The sequence below is a fragment of the Dermacentor silvarum genome, chromosome 8 (genome assembly GCF_013339745.2).
Source record: "Dermacentor silvarum isolate Dsil-2018 chromosome 8, BIME_Dsil_1.4, whole genome shotgun sequence".
NCBI classification, from domain to species: Eukaryota; Metazoa; Arthropoda; class Arachnida; order Ixodida; family Ixodidae; genus Dermacentor; species Dermacentor silvarum.
In genome coordinates, this window is record NC_051161.1 from 170,639,807 (window position 1) to 170,654,758 (window position 14,952).

Genomic DNA, 14,952 nt, shown 5'->3' on the forward strand with positions numbered 1-14,952 from the left:
CTGCGCCGTAGCCGCAGCGTGCAAGGTCAACAAGTGACTAGAAAGTAGAGGAAACATAAAGGAGAAAGGAGGGTTCACTGCCATTTTCTACGCGTGGCTACGGTAGCGTGACTAAGACGTCGGCACGTACACGCATGTTCCGGCACAACGCAGAATCGGCGACCTTGCCGTTGGAGATAGGGTGAAATTTCCGCCGCATTTTCTTTCGTACGCGCGCGACATTGAGGGGTCTCTCCTAAGTTTTTACTCTATGTAGGTGCCGGAGCAATGCCGGTCGGAGGCGCCGCCGCGTGAATTATTTTCGAATTAACGAGATTCGACTTCAACTGAATGCAAACATTCTAGCCGCATTCTTCGACTGTCGCATACGCGTGGCGGCTCGGTGCACATGTTTTGCATATGTGCAGGCCTTGAAAATTGTTGCTTTGGCTATAGTGCGGTACCGCTTATAGTGCGGAAATTTGCGACTCCGGCGACTTTCGTTATAAGCTGTCTACACTGTACACAGGTGTTCTTGCATTTTGCCCCCATCGATATGCGACTGCTGTGGCCGGGATTGAATCCCACGAGCTCGTGCCTAACGCCATAGGCACTAAGCAACCACGGCGGCTCCCAAATCCACAGTGTCTGAGTGTCGACAGCTTGAGTGGTCCGGGATTGCACACCAGAGAGCAGCATCAACTGCAAACACCCGGTGTGCTCATGACACTCTGATAAATGTCGCGAATCAACTGGCTAAGCCAGCAAAAGTGGAGGAATAATCTTCGGGTGCACAATTTGGACAGGATATCACTCCTCCCATGGGGGCAACATATTGATGGTGATGAATGAAGAATATCTACTGAATAATTTATCTATTATTCAGAAATAAAGAGCCCAAAGGCACTGTTCTGGGAAGGTTGCAGTGACTACATTATCATGTCGGCCACGGTGGCTGCATTTCGATGGGGGCGAAATGTGAAAACACCTGTGTACAGTAAAAGCTCGATGATACGAATCTCACGGGGTCACGAAAAATATTCGTATTAGCCGAAATTCGTATCATCGAAACACAATTAAAACTACTGTCGAATCTCGATAATTCGAACTCGAAGGGGCCCGAAAATTTGTTCGAATTAAAAGGACGTATTTTTGAAGTATTCGTGCACCATAGCACGATGCACGAACGGTGCGAGTCGTGAAATATCGCGGCGCGCAAGCGCATAGTAAGCGCGGGCCACGAAACTGCCCACGCCGGCTAACGGTCGCTTCCCGATAACGACAGAAAACGAAGCTTCAGGGAGCGAGCCGGCGGCGCCGGTACACGGGTGCGCGCGGAGACCGTCGAAGGTGAGGGAGGAGGGCGGCAGGGAAGCGGATATGGCCGCGTCAACTCCGCCGCTTCGGTGGCTCCCCTCGCCCTCCCTCTCAACTCCCTCGTAGCTCTCTCACCTGCGCACCTCTCCGTGCGCGTATCTCCGTCACATCTCCGTGCGCGCCCGCCGCCGTGCTGGCGCCAGCTTATTTTAGCCGCCCCCTGAAGTTTCGTTTTCTGCCGTTATCGGGAAGCGAGCGTTTGCGGGCGTGGCAGTTTCGTTGGCCCGACTGTGCCTCCGCCGCTGCTCCCCTCTGCGCTGCTGCCGCAGCGTGCAAGGTCAACATGTGACTAGAAAATAGAGGAGAAGGGTTCACTGCCATTTTATCCCCGTGGCTGAGACGAGACGTCGGCACTAGTGTGTGCTAGAATACGGTTGTCTAGAACACTCTAGTCGGCACGTACACGCTTGTTCCGGCGCGATGCAGAAACGGCGACCTTGCAATTTGAGAGAGGGGGAAATTTCCGCCGCGGGTTCGGGTTCTTCTTCCCCCCCCCCCCCCCCCCCCCTGTTCCTTCGCGCGCGGCATTGAGGGGTCTCTCCTGAGCTTTTGCTCTATGGCGGTGTCGGAGCAATGCCGGTCGGAGGCGCCGCCGCGTTATTTGGCGCGCTGCTAAGAGCATTGTCGGTACGCGGTATGTTCGAAGTAAGCGTGTTCGAATTGACGAGATTCGACTGTAGCTAAATTAAAAGAGTCAGAGGTGAACTAACTCAGGCACATGTACGTAAAAAGCACTTATTTCTTGAAGCACCGCCGCTTCAAACTCTTCGCGCCCAGTCGCGGAGTCCGCGCTCTCTGGCGCCGCGCCTCCGCACCAAAAGAGAAGGAGAGAAAGCGCGTGACTGCACGCTGTTCTCTTTCGCGGCCGTCGGTGGGGCGGCGTTTATTCGTATCAACCGACACAGGCTGAAAATCGATTCGTAACAACCGTTCTCTAGCACGTTGCAAAGTAATGGGGCTCGGCCGGGACCACAGAAAAATTCGTATCATCCGGAAATTCGTATTTGCCGTGATCGTATCATCGAGCTTTTACTGTACTTAAATTTAGGTGCACGTTTTAACATGCACCTAACATGAACCCCAGGTGGTCCAAATTATTCGTGCCTCATAATCAGATCGTGCTATTGGCACGTAAGCCCCATAATTTTTTTTTAATTATCATCAGCGGCTACATTGTCATAACAGTGGCCAAACACCAGAAGCAACAAGCCACCACAAATGAAACACTAACAATGCGTGTACTAATCATAAGACTAGACAAACAGGTAAAACAAAAACAGGACTAGATCGTTGGACTAGTTGGCGTTGCATATTGCCACGTGTCTTTTGGGCTTTGCATCTGTGCCGGTGACTTTTGAATGACGAGTGCTGTTGCGTTTAGACACTCGCGCTAACCTACCGCGATACCAGCTTCGTACCTACGATGGGCCCATCATATCAGGCAGGGCAACTCGTGCTCTCGCGATAGTACTATGCATGTTCCATCACAGCCTTTAAATACTGCCCACACAAAGGTGATGCTCCCTGTTTTGCCGTCCATGCTCGCACATGTTGCTGTTACTGGGCTATAGTTGGTTTTTGGTTGTGCGGGGCACAATTTCGCCTCAATAAATGTTTGTCTTGCCGCACGCTCGCCTTATGTAGTTACCGGTGTCTAGCACCACTCGTGACAATATTGATCATTGTGCCGAGCGGAAAAATTGTTGGGAAAAGAGAGTCCAAAATTCCAGGCGAACAGCACAATGATCAATATACAAATTACAGTAATACGCTGTGATAGTGACTGTCACCAGTGGTTGCATTACCATTAGTAGCAGTAATCAAATTAACACTGCAGTACCCGTATTTCAACCAAACTGTGAGTGCTAGCGAAGGATTCAAAGCTGCAAGAACAAGTGCTCTTCCATCACTGAACTTTATTAACAAGTATGCCATGAAAATGTCAAGCATCAAATGACAAGAACTTGACAAATGTGTGCACTCATGAACAAACAGCATCAAATTTCTTAATACGTCCCAGAGCATGAAATTGCTACCATATTACACTGACAGACTGTTAGGAATAATCAAACATGCTACAGTGGTACATATGCAATTATTTATTGAGGTCTTTTCTATCTGACCCATAAAGAGGTCGTTTCAGATCTGGTGAGGTCCCGCTCTGCACATGCTGTTCACATGGCGACCTGCTGACGTAGCGGCACGGTGCCGTATTTTATCTCGTGGACAGCGGTGTTCGTGGCCTGGGACCAAGGAGGCACCCGCCTGCGGACCAGGTGATCCCGATGTGCCCGCGGCCCCTGTACTGCAGGGGCCTGCCGGCCTGCTGTACAATTCTATTGCTGCTGCCACGTCACGGTCTGGTACAAGCGACTTCAAGAGGTGCTGGACTCCCGACTGCCTCGCGGCCCACGACGACACACCGGCAAGTAGGATGGTTGATGCGTGCATAGGCGCATTTTCAACTCTTGCATCACGTGTTTTTGCTCCGCCTTTCTCACCGAGCTAGATGTGCAAAAATCGTTGTCGCATGTCGGTAGGGACATCTGTGCCACTTCAGAAAAGTGATTAGCAAACAAGATGGAAGCCATGACGTGTTTCCAGTGCACACGATTGTTTCCGGCGCTTGGTTGTTTTTGTAAACAAAAATGGCGGCGACCACGCAAGCGTATTGTGGTGGTATTTTACGCAATTTAAGTGCAAAGCAAATGCATTTCAACACTTCCAGGAGTCTGCTAGCCTTTTGTGAGTAGGTAATATGTGGGGTTACGGTCCTGCAAGTTTTGTTGATGTGGGATTGCAGTTCAGCAACATTTCGTAGTCGAGAAGTATGCAATGCATTGAATCCTATGGGCCAGGGGTTCTCATGCATGTTGGTCCCAAGGAACCTCCCCCCCCCCCCCCCAATAATAGAGAGGCTAGGCTTAGCGCACAACACGTTTGGGGCCACCTGTGGTGTTTGACAGGCTAATTTGACGCCGACGTGCGACACAGGTGGTCCAAACTGGGTGCAATCGTTAAGAACTAAGACGAGACAGCATCACAACGAAGACATATGCCGCGAAAGAATGACAGTTTTCAGTGCTTATCACATGGAGACACTTAATTACGACATTTCATCACAGGAGATCTTAGAATTAGTGCTGACTCTACTTTGAGTACAGTAACACTTCATTAATTTGGATTTCACGGGACAAAAAAAAAAAAGACCAAATTAACAAAATGTTGAATTATCGAGGGTATCAAGAAAACAATAAACAAATGCTTACTACGTCAACAGTTTTTATTTACTGAATAAATCAGCAAATCATGTTCCTATTTTGCACAAGATCAGTGCAGAAGCTGCAATTCTCGTCATCACGTGACTTATTACAAAATTTAGAAGAGCTATGAATTGGGCTAGTTGGTGTGCATTCATTTTTCCTTGCGCTAAGTATAGTAGGACGCCACAGGGATGGAACAGACACTGAAATGAAGCGGACACGAAGTGACACACGGGAGCGCAAACTACCAACTGGTTTATTGTCAGATCATTATACAGTATTTAAAGCACACAGCACCATATTGCGACTGTGTGAACTATGATTACAGCAGAAACACTCAGGCCACGTACGCACGTTTCTGGTTGTTATGATTCTAACAGTCATTCTGTGTGTGTATGCATTCTTTGCGTAGGTGATTTCGGCTTTTGTTAGTATGATTGAAGGCGTGCTCACGCAGTTGTCTTTTTCTTCTTCTATTTCTAAAGCCTCTCGTATTTCCCTAGTTATTTTGTCTTTTTCTTTAGCGACAACTGTCGTCTTGTCAAAGTGAGCTGTGCATTTGCACGTTCTACGATGCATGGCGAGATTGCAGGATTCTGCTACTTGTTCGCATGCGTACCGATGTTTTCTGAGCCTGTCGTTCAGACAGCGTCCCGTCTGGCCCACGTATACCTTACCGCATTTTAGCGGGATTTTAGCGGAGTGTGCTTCATCTTCGACAGCTTTGCACTGAATCAAAGCGAAATTACTGCTTGCCGCAACTGCTGCGGACGAAATCACAGTCGCTATCGACGCGATCATGGACAGCAACCTTGCGGTTCTGAAGGCAGGCGGCCTATGCATGCACGAAACCGTGGTCGCTATCGACACGATCATGGATGGCGACTATGCAGTTTTGAAGGCATGCGGCCGACGTGCGCACTGAGTCAAAACGAAACTACATTTTGTTGCAACCGCTGCAGACAAAACCGTGGTGGCTATCAATGCTAGGGAGCGTTGCACGTAGGCTTTCTAATCAACGCGATCATGGATGGCGACTACGCACTTATGAAGGTGTGTGGCCCGCCGCCGAATCGCCATGTCATGCGCGGCGATAAACGCAAGACCAAAGGCTTTAAGGGCACAATTGTACGAAGCGTTCCGGTGTTGCTGTCTGACACGTTTCACGTACGATTTCTGCTGACAACAAATGACGATGCGGACGGATGTGGACTCCGCCGCTTCGTTTTGGTTGGACGCTAGCGCCATTTTTGCCCTTTTCATCGCACATTTGCGATGCTCCGCGCATTTATTTTGTAATACACCGACGAGTACATCAGTGCGCATGCTATCGGCTCTGATCTACAAATGGGAGAACTGCGCATGGTAGTAAGTTATGGCCTCCGAGATTTAAGTGCGAAAGCTTAGGCACGCGGCCCGTTTTCGGAAGCTGGGTGGCTACAAGCTGCTGGCGGATTTGTTGCACAGTTCACGTGTTTCTGTTGGGCACTGTGATGGGTGTTTTTGACACTCGGGAATGGAGGTTCTTTGGATCGAGTGCACCTTGTGTTCCCTGTCTTGGCCACTTGGCGAGCGTGGAACCAGGAATTTATCAGTGGCTCGCGGAACTATGAGGATGGGCCTGTGGAACCCCTGGGTTCCGCTGCACCAACTTTGAGAACACATGCTATGGGCGTTCACCGGGGCTATGTAAGTATTTAATTGTCGTGATAATTTAGTTGTCGTGGGTTTCAACCAGTGTTGTACGGAACGGCGTTCCTGGAACTAGTTCCTTTTGGGAGGAACGCCACCGTTACATTAAGGGTCAGTGGAACTGTAACGGTAACTCGTTAGGTTTATGAAGGAACGGCAGAGGGAACGGCGTTCCTTCTGTAAAAGTTCCATGGCATAGAATAGACGCATGCATGTACGCAGCACACCATGCAGGGCGGATGGGCGACTGCGTGAGGCGCAAAGAACTACCACATGCCTGTCACGTGACTATGGTGCATTTTTTCTGTGAGTTTTTCGCTATATTCTTTTTTATGACTACGCTTCAAGATTGTCACGTGACGCTCCCTCCTGTGGACCATCAACATAAAGACAGAGTTGGCTGCTGTGACCAAACCAGCCAGCGCAAATGTTGCCACCTCGTCTGTGCCCAAAGATTTCTTCTCGCTTGGGCACCAAACCCTTCCAGCCGACGAACAGGATGAGCTGTCGAGGTACCTGCTGGTGCCAGTTGACTACCTGCTGTCGCAGATGAACTTCGAGGGACTGAACGAACTTTTCCTAAAGTACAGCATGGCAGTACCCTCAAGTGCTTCGGTGGAACGGCTCTTCAAAATTGCAAACGAAGTGCTGACGAAGAAACGGGTTCTTTTGTCGGACATGTGCATCAACATCGAGATACAGTGTAGACCGCTTATAACGTAAGTCGCGAGAGTCGTGAATATCTGCACTATAAGGGTACCGCACTATAACCAAAACAACGATTTTCAAGTCCTGCACGCATGAAAAACATGTAGACCAAGCAGCCGCGTGAATCCAAGAATCGAAGCGTGGGACTGGGAGTTTTGCATCCGTTTAAATTTACGAACCTTGAAAGGTTAATGTCCAAGTACCCACGATCTTCGCATAATACAGACAAAGAAATAATTTTAAAAAATGTCTCAGTTTCGCCCGAAAGGCGAAGCATCAATTGCGATAGCAAATTAGTAGAGAGCTATAAGGAGTAGGGATAGTAGTTTTATCGGCTGCATAAACTTGACACATTCGCTTACTAATTGAATTAACAAGCGTGGTGTCAACGTGCACGAGCAAACATGAATAGACTCGATGACCGCATACAACCACTGTCAAAATGCGAGCGTGGGGAAACGCGGCCGCCGCAGCGAGCGAAGGTTCCTGCGGTCTATCGCTTCAACGGAAACTGAGCGGCGTAAGCACAGCGCATACAAAGGTCAGTGCCGTGTGGAGATCACTTTCAAGATGCGGTGCGCGTGACAACTGACAGTCGGCACAGGCGCAAACGCATTTGTTGGCAGAGTAGAAGCCCCCCCCCTCCGTACTGCCTTCCCGCTTTGCTCCTTTCGCGTGGGAGATTGCGTCGCCAGTCCCCCTTGTGCCCGTTTGCAAGATACGCATTTGGTGCCGCAGCTAACCATCCCCTCCCCTCCCTCTCTCCCACGCCCCCACGGCCTTTCGCGCGATGAAAGTCGTGTTTGCTCTCAGCTGTGCGTTCGCTCTCCATGAAGGCGAGCATCCCTCGCGCGCTCTCACTCGCACATACGGCGCGTGGCGACGTGTCGCCCTTGGACTCATGCTCCACGTCTCATGCTCCTCTTCCGCATTGCCCTCGTTGATCTCCTCTCCCATCGGTGGGCGCACCTCGTTGAGAAGCGTGGTCGCTACCGTCCTTGTCGGCGAGCCGCATTATAACCGGTATTTCATCTCACGCGGCTGCACTGTAAGCGTATACATGGAGTGCTATGAGAAAATTACCGGGAGTCTGAAAAGACCGTACTATATCCAGTCCTGCACAATAAGCGGTTACGTTATAAGTGGTCTATACTGTACAACTCTTGCTGAGTTCAAACAAGGGACTCTGATGTATCTAATGATGTATCTGATGTATCTCTGATGTATCTAACCAACTAGCCCAAAAAGCCATACCTACAAATGCGGTTGTTTCTCGAAATAAACACTCAGTTGAAAGTTAGCGCTCGTCCTGTTCTCTCGTTCTTGTCCGTGTCTTCTAGCGCTATGACCACCATTGACTTTACAAAGTTGCGAATATGTATTCTGGACATTTTTTTCCCCACTCATACTGAAATATTGCACAAGCATTCATTACACGCCTATGACATAATAGTTCAGCGGAAATCCGCTAGGTGGAGATAAGTAATTAAAGGGAAACTGAGACATCCACCCAAATGTAGTAATTGTAGCGGCTGCCCCGGAAAGGCGGTGGTCCCGGGTTCGAGTCCCGGACCAGGACGAGTTTTTCTTCAACTGCGAGGCTTTCTTTCGAGGAACCCGGTTGGGTTTCCATTGTAGCAATTGCTACATTTGGGTGGATGTCTCAGTTTCCCTTTAATTACATGCCTATGTATTGTTCCTTTCTATGCGGTTTCTTGAGCAGGAAATTTAATTATATTGTTGCATGTAACTAACTTTGTATTTGTACATCTGAAGCGCAATATCCTGACTGCGCACTTGAAGACCGAAGTGGAAATTGCCATATGCGTTGCACTTGCGCATCAGTGGTGACCAGTATCAGATTTGTATCTAATGGAAGGTAACAAACTTTTCTAATGACATGTTCATAATAATAGACGAGCAACAAAGTTGCAGTTAGACATGCCTGGAGTATGTCCGCTGCTCCCTGAAGAAATTCGTCTATAGGAGCGTTTCTTTGGACTCTTTATCTCCAGACAATGTGCTGTCAGCGATGTTCAAATTCATATAATACAGTTAGTTCGATGTGAGTTTTAAATTGCTCACTTTATTTCACCTCAGGATTATCCTACACTATACTTTAATTATAAAAAATCAAATGTAATGTTAATGTAACGACACGTTCCAATGTTCGAGGTGTAACTGGAACGCGTTCCTTTCGCATTAAAGGAACTTGTAACGGGAACTCGTTTCAATATTGAAAAGGAACGAGGAACAAGCTTTCGTTCCTGTTTTTGAGGAACGTGTACAACACTGGTTTCAGCTGTATGCAGTTACACAGCAGTATTAGGCATAAAGCGAGACATCCATCAAACTACCCGACGTCCTTCGGGAAGGACATTTAACTTTGACCACTGCGCTTTCCCGAGAGCCAACAATGGTCTGCTGCTGTGGGGGGGGACACAGTGTGTGTTGTGCATTAACAACGCAATCGCATCAGTGGCGACCAGTATCAGATTAGTATCTAATGGAAGGTAACAAACTTTTCTAATGACATGTTCATCAAGCAGGAACTTTCAGGAAGTAGACAACTGAACACTTGACAAATGAATTCATCTTCGTAGAAAAGGCTTAAAACAAGAAGACAATATAGCAGAAGACTGGACAGGTGCCCCTAAATAAATTAAGTTGTTATACTGGTTAAATAAGTAGTTAAAGAAAATACCGTATATACACTCGTGTACTGTATAGACCCCCCCCCCCCCCCTTCGGATGAAACAATCTGAAAAAAAAAAAAAAAAAAACAGAGCGCACCAAAAAGCACGCTTAGTCCCACAAAGTGCTACAAGATGGCGGCAGTTTGTTTTTGCCACTCGCCGCACACCACTGTCATCATCATTGCGCGACATGACGTTTCCGCTGCTTTCTGTTTTCCGGTTTTCACGGCTCCATGCCCAGCGCCATTGGTTCTTTGTCATACGGTGCGTTATTGGGAAGTGTGCGCACTGCCTGCAGGGTCTGTTATGCTGCGCGCGCCGCGTCGTGTGGCAGACTGCGTGCTTTTGAACACGAGCAAACAGAAGCAATGGGTAACCACAGATGGTCCTACACTGCAGGCTTCAAACTTCAAGTGGCAAAATATACTGAGGAATGGGAGGCCAGGCGCAAGTTGAACGTTGATGATGAAAAGTGTGTTTGCTGCTGGTGTCTGCAAATGCAAGACCTCGCTGAGGCCACCCGAACCCGGAAGGCTTTCCGTGGGAAACAATGCAAGTTCCTAAAACTTGAAGAGGACCTCGTCGAGTACGTTCGCACTACTAGGAGAAACGGTTTATATCTCAAGATGTTCATACCAGTCACCAGTTTTTTAATTATCCAACACAGTAGTTGCAGTGGCAATACATTCTGTTAATGTGTGGCAGCTATAGGCCTGATTCGTGTATAACCCGCACCTGAGCAAAATTTGATTAAAAAAAGTGCGGCTTATACACGACTATATACGGTAAAGTTGTTACTGGTAAAGTTGTCCCGTCTTCTATTTCTATTTGCCGTCTTGTTTTGTGTCATTTCTATGAAGATGGACGCGTACCAACTAGTCCAACAACAAGTCGTACTTGACAGATAAAACGTTAAGTTTGACAAAACATGCAAAACAGCACACACAGTAGTAGACAATGCCTGACAGAACAAGAAGGAAAACAGCAACTACAGAGACCGAGCAGGGACATACTCACTCCATGCCCTGTGCCGTCTGTCGGGCAATGTCGATGACCTGTAGCATCTCGAATTTTGACTCGAGAACGTGCAGGTGCTTGTACAGGCTGGAGCCCTCGCACCACTGCGTCACAATGGTCAGCTGCGGCTTGGACACACAGCCCATGAACAAGATGATGCTCACGTGCCGCGTTTTCCTGCAGCAACCATCGCACCACATTCAAGACTCTGATAGAAGGCAAAATCGAAGTCTCTTCTAATGAATACAAAATTTTCAAAGACTCTTTCATGGACAGCTTAATTTGCAAGTAAAACTGAATTTTACTCAAAAAAAATGGTAAAGATGTGGTAAAGAAATGCTGTTCTCACAATGAAAACTTCTTTTTGTTCACTTTTCAGTCAGAGTGAGGTGGTCACCTCATGTGCCAAGAGTCACTTTTTGTGGAGGCAAGCAAAACGAGCCGTTTCCTAGCAGGCACAAGGGGTCATTGCATTGCAACCCTCAAAGGTTGGGGTTTTGTACCAATGAATGCACACCTCCTCAGAACGCACCTTTTGACTGGTGCTTGCAGTGAAGTATACGTATTGTAGTGCCTACATATGGCTTTGACTATTATCTCGGCCACCTCGGTGATAGAACCCCAGAAAAGAACACATTCCACTGATGCCGTTCGAATGTACAATTTGCACTACTGCTGGGTGTAGGCATTAGTCCTAAAGACCAACATCTGTGTCAAGGACAGCTTCAAGAAAAGACTGAAGATGTCACATGGACTCTTCGTTCTGAGCGTATGATAAATGGTTCAATAGTGGTGAATTTTGTAGCACTGACTCCATATAGGCACCTTCGCAGTCATGAGAGGAACATAATCATTATCAGCCCCCGTATCAGGAGGCTCACAAGTAGTGTGAAGGGATTTTCTTGTGCCAGCTCTTTCCCTGCGCATTCCAGTAGACTGCATCACGAGTTTACAATCACGGTCATTTGATTTGTCATACACTGGGAACCAATCAGAGTGCAATAAAATTTCCACAAGCTCCCAATACTAAACACCAAGCAATAATTACAAAATCCAGCCCTTCAAGACCCTTCAAGCATGGTGTGACCACCACCTTCAATGGCATTTAACTGCAACTGAAACAATGGAGTTTAGCACTTCATCTTTTGCCTAGTATAAACTTTCCATGCATAAAATACCTAATTTCATGCTTGTAACCCAGTAAGGACAGAACTTAAGTTTCCTTCCATAGAATACTTTTGGATTCTCCATGTATCACGTCACAGAGGTCATCATGTTCGGGAAAAAATGTTGCCAAACATGACACTAGAGTCCAAAGGCAGTGTGCTACCACTCTTGAAGTAGTGGAAGCTTGAAAGAGTTCTGTTTGAAAGTCTACACGTGAAACTTGCACGCTTCAAGTGAAAGAAAACCAGGAGATGTGGTCACCAAAGGTGACCAGAAAGAGTTAAAGGGACACTGAAGAGACAAATGATTTCCCCTGCACAGTGTCGACCGTTTATAACGTAAGTCGCCAGAGTCGCGAATATCCGCACTATAAGCGGTACCGCACAATAACCAAAGCAACAATTTTCAAGGCCCCGCACATATGCAAAACATGTGCACGGAGCCGCCACGCGTATGCGACAGTCGAGGAATGCGGCTAGAACGTTTGCATTCACAGTCGAATCTCAACAATTCGAACCAAATCACGCGGTGGCGCCTCCGACCAGCGTTGCTCCCGCACCGCCATAGAGTAAAAACTTAGGAGAGACCCCTCAATGTCGCGTGCGAACAAAAAAAAAAAAAACGAGGTGGAAATTTCACCCTATCTCCAACGGCAAGGTCGCCGATTCTGCGTTGCGCCGGAACATGCATGTACGTGCCGACGTCTCAGTCACGCTACCGTAGCCACACGTAGAAAATGGCAGTGAACCCTCCTTTCTCCTTTATGTTTCCTCTACTTTCTAGTCACTTGTTGATCTTGCACGCTGTGGCTACGGCACAGAGGGAAGCAGCGGCGCTATCCCAGGCCGGCCAACAAAGCTGCCCACGCCGGCAAACGCCCGCTTCCCGATAACGGCAGAAAACGAAACTTCGAGGAGCCGGCGCCGGGCCGGCTGGAGTGGCGGTGCGTGCACGGCGGCGGGCGCGCACGGTGACAGTCGAAAGTGAGGGAGCTACGAGAGAGGGCGAGGGGAGCCACCGAAGCGGCAGAGTTGCCGATGTGAAATCCGCTTCCCTGCCGCCCTCCTCCCTCACATTCCACGGTCTCCGCGTGCGCCCTTCGCCGTGCCGTGCCGGCGCCGCCCCCCTCCCTGAAGTTTCGTTGGCCGGCGTTGGCAGTTTCGTGGCCCTCGCTCGCTATGCGAGCCGTGATATTTCACGACTCGCACTTAAGATTCTGGTTTCAGCCTCACTGGCTGTTCGTTCGCACCACGTGCCCTTCTCCTCCACTTCGTCTCTCTTTCTTCCTCGAGCACTCCATGGGGCGCCCGTTTGAGGGGAGCGTTCGCCGTCTCCGCTGACTTCCGTACTCCCAGGCAGCCACACTGTAACCGGTATTTCGTTTCCCGCAACTGCACTATAAGCGATACATCTATACATGGAGTGCTATGGGAAAATTAACGGGAGACTGAAAAGACCGCACTATATCCGGTCCTGCACTATAAGAGGTTACGTTATTAGTGGTCTATAGTGTATTAGTAACCATTTTACAATACCAAAGACACCCCTCTTGCTGCAACAAGACGCTTGGAAAGCCAGAAAAAGCACACAAAGGAAAGACTGGTGACGTCATGGACGGCCTAGCCTAGTTCTTTATTGGACTACATAGTACACTGTGTGCTCTAATGGAGCCAACACGGGCGCGAAAGAGTACTCGGTGACGTCACACTGATGTACCGGCGTTGGGACAATGATACTTTAACCTTCATTTCCTCCTTAACAATCAATGTACCACAGCGAAAGTAAGCAGAACTGGAACATTGAACGTATACTTTTATTAGTCTAAACTTAAACTGACTTGATCTTTTCTTTTCGTGCCCCTTAAAATTAGTTCTGACTACCGCCAAGATTTGGCCTTTGTCACCTGCCAATTAGTGAGGCTTGAACTACTGCAATGATTAGGGACAGGGAAATTCTGTTCGAATATGGTGTGACTACATCGCCTTCATTATTGCCAACACCGTAGCTCCTGCAGCGTCACCTGCACTTCCCACGTGGGCTCTCCTCGCTCGCACTTGGCGGCAGCGGTAGCTCCAGTCCGGCACGTTGTTGTACCTTCTGTATTTCCAGGTTGGTGAATATTTCTCTACCTCCTGTACTTAGTGCTGCCGCTGCTGCCACAGAGTGCTTTTTGCCGTGTGCACAAAGGAATGCTTCTAGATGACTGCCTAAAGTGCAGTGTGCATACTTTCTCTTTCCATAGTGGTATCTGTCCCGAAGCATCTGAAGAAGCCCTTAAAGCCCGACCCTCACAGAACGAATTTCCGGCGTCCAAGCGACGAACTTTGTCCGACAGCGGCAGCTCGACGGCCGGCGTCAAAAATCAGGACGTGCGCCACCGACTTGGAGGCGAAGGATATTTTCACCCGCCGCCACAAGCGTTCAGCGCGCGGCGACAAGCCTGATCCAATCAGGAGGCAGCAGTTCTGGCCGTTGCATCATGGGATTGAGTTTACGTAATACAGTTAAACCTGCTTATAACGAAACTCCATATAACGAATTCCTGGATATAACAAAGTTTTTTGATTCCCCGCTGTTACTCCATAGAAGCACATGTATTTGAGACCTCTACGTAACGAAGTGGCAGCGGGAGACCCCCTCGATATAACGAATTTCCCCCTCCAACCACCTAGAGATTTTGCCCCAAATTTTGTCATTTTTGCGCGAGCAGCAACCGGAAGCACCTTGTCCGCCGCGATGGAATGCGAAGCGAGCGCACGTGTGCGTGGGTGCGTGTGCGAGGCGGCCCTGCATCCCTCGACCCAGCGATTGCCGCCGCGGGCGTGACCTTGCCCCCTCCCTTCATTCAAATCTGATCCTGCCGCTTGCTGCAGCTGGCCTAGCCCGCCAAGCCGGCACTCTCTCCTTTTCCAGCTGATGTTGCCGACGCGCTGGAACACGCTGTGGCACATCAGACTCGATGAGCGCGGACACCGCTGTCAAACGCTGTGGAAGCGCCGCTGGAGAAGCGAGCAAAGTGACCTTCGTGCGGTTGTCTATCGCTTCAACGCAAA

The 14,952-nt window shown here is 48.8% G+C and overlaps 1 protein-coding gene across 1 annotated transcript in view; it reads right to left on the minus strand.

Annotated features, from left to right (window-relative positions):
• Positions 1–14,952, minus strand: part of LOC119462579 (raf homolog serine/threonine-protein kinase Raf) — a 173,029-nt gene that overhangs the window by 42,784 nt on the left and 115,293 nt on the right. The window contains exon 14 of the mRNA XM_049673048.1: positions 10,733–10,909. Within this exon, the coding sequence (XP_049529005.1) occupies positions 10,733–10,909 (177 nt within the window). The remainder of the gene's footprint in view (positions 1–10,732; positions 10,910–14,952) is intronic.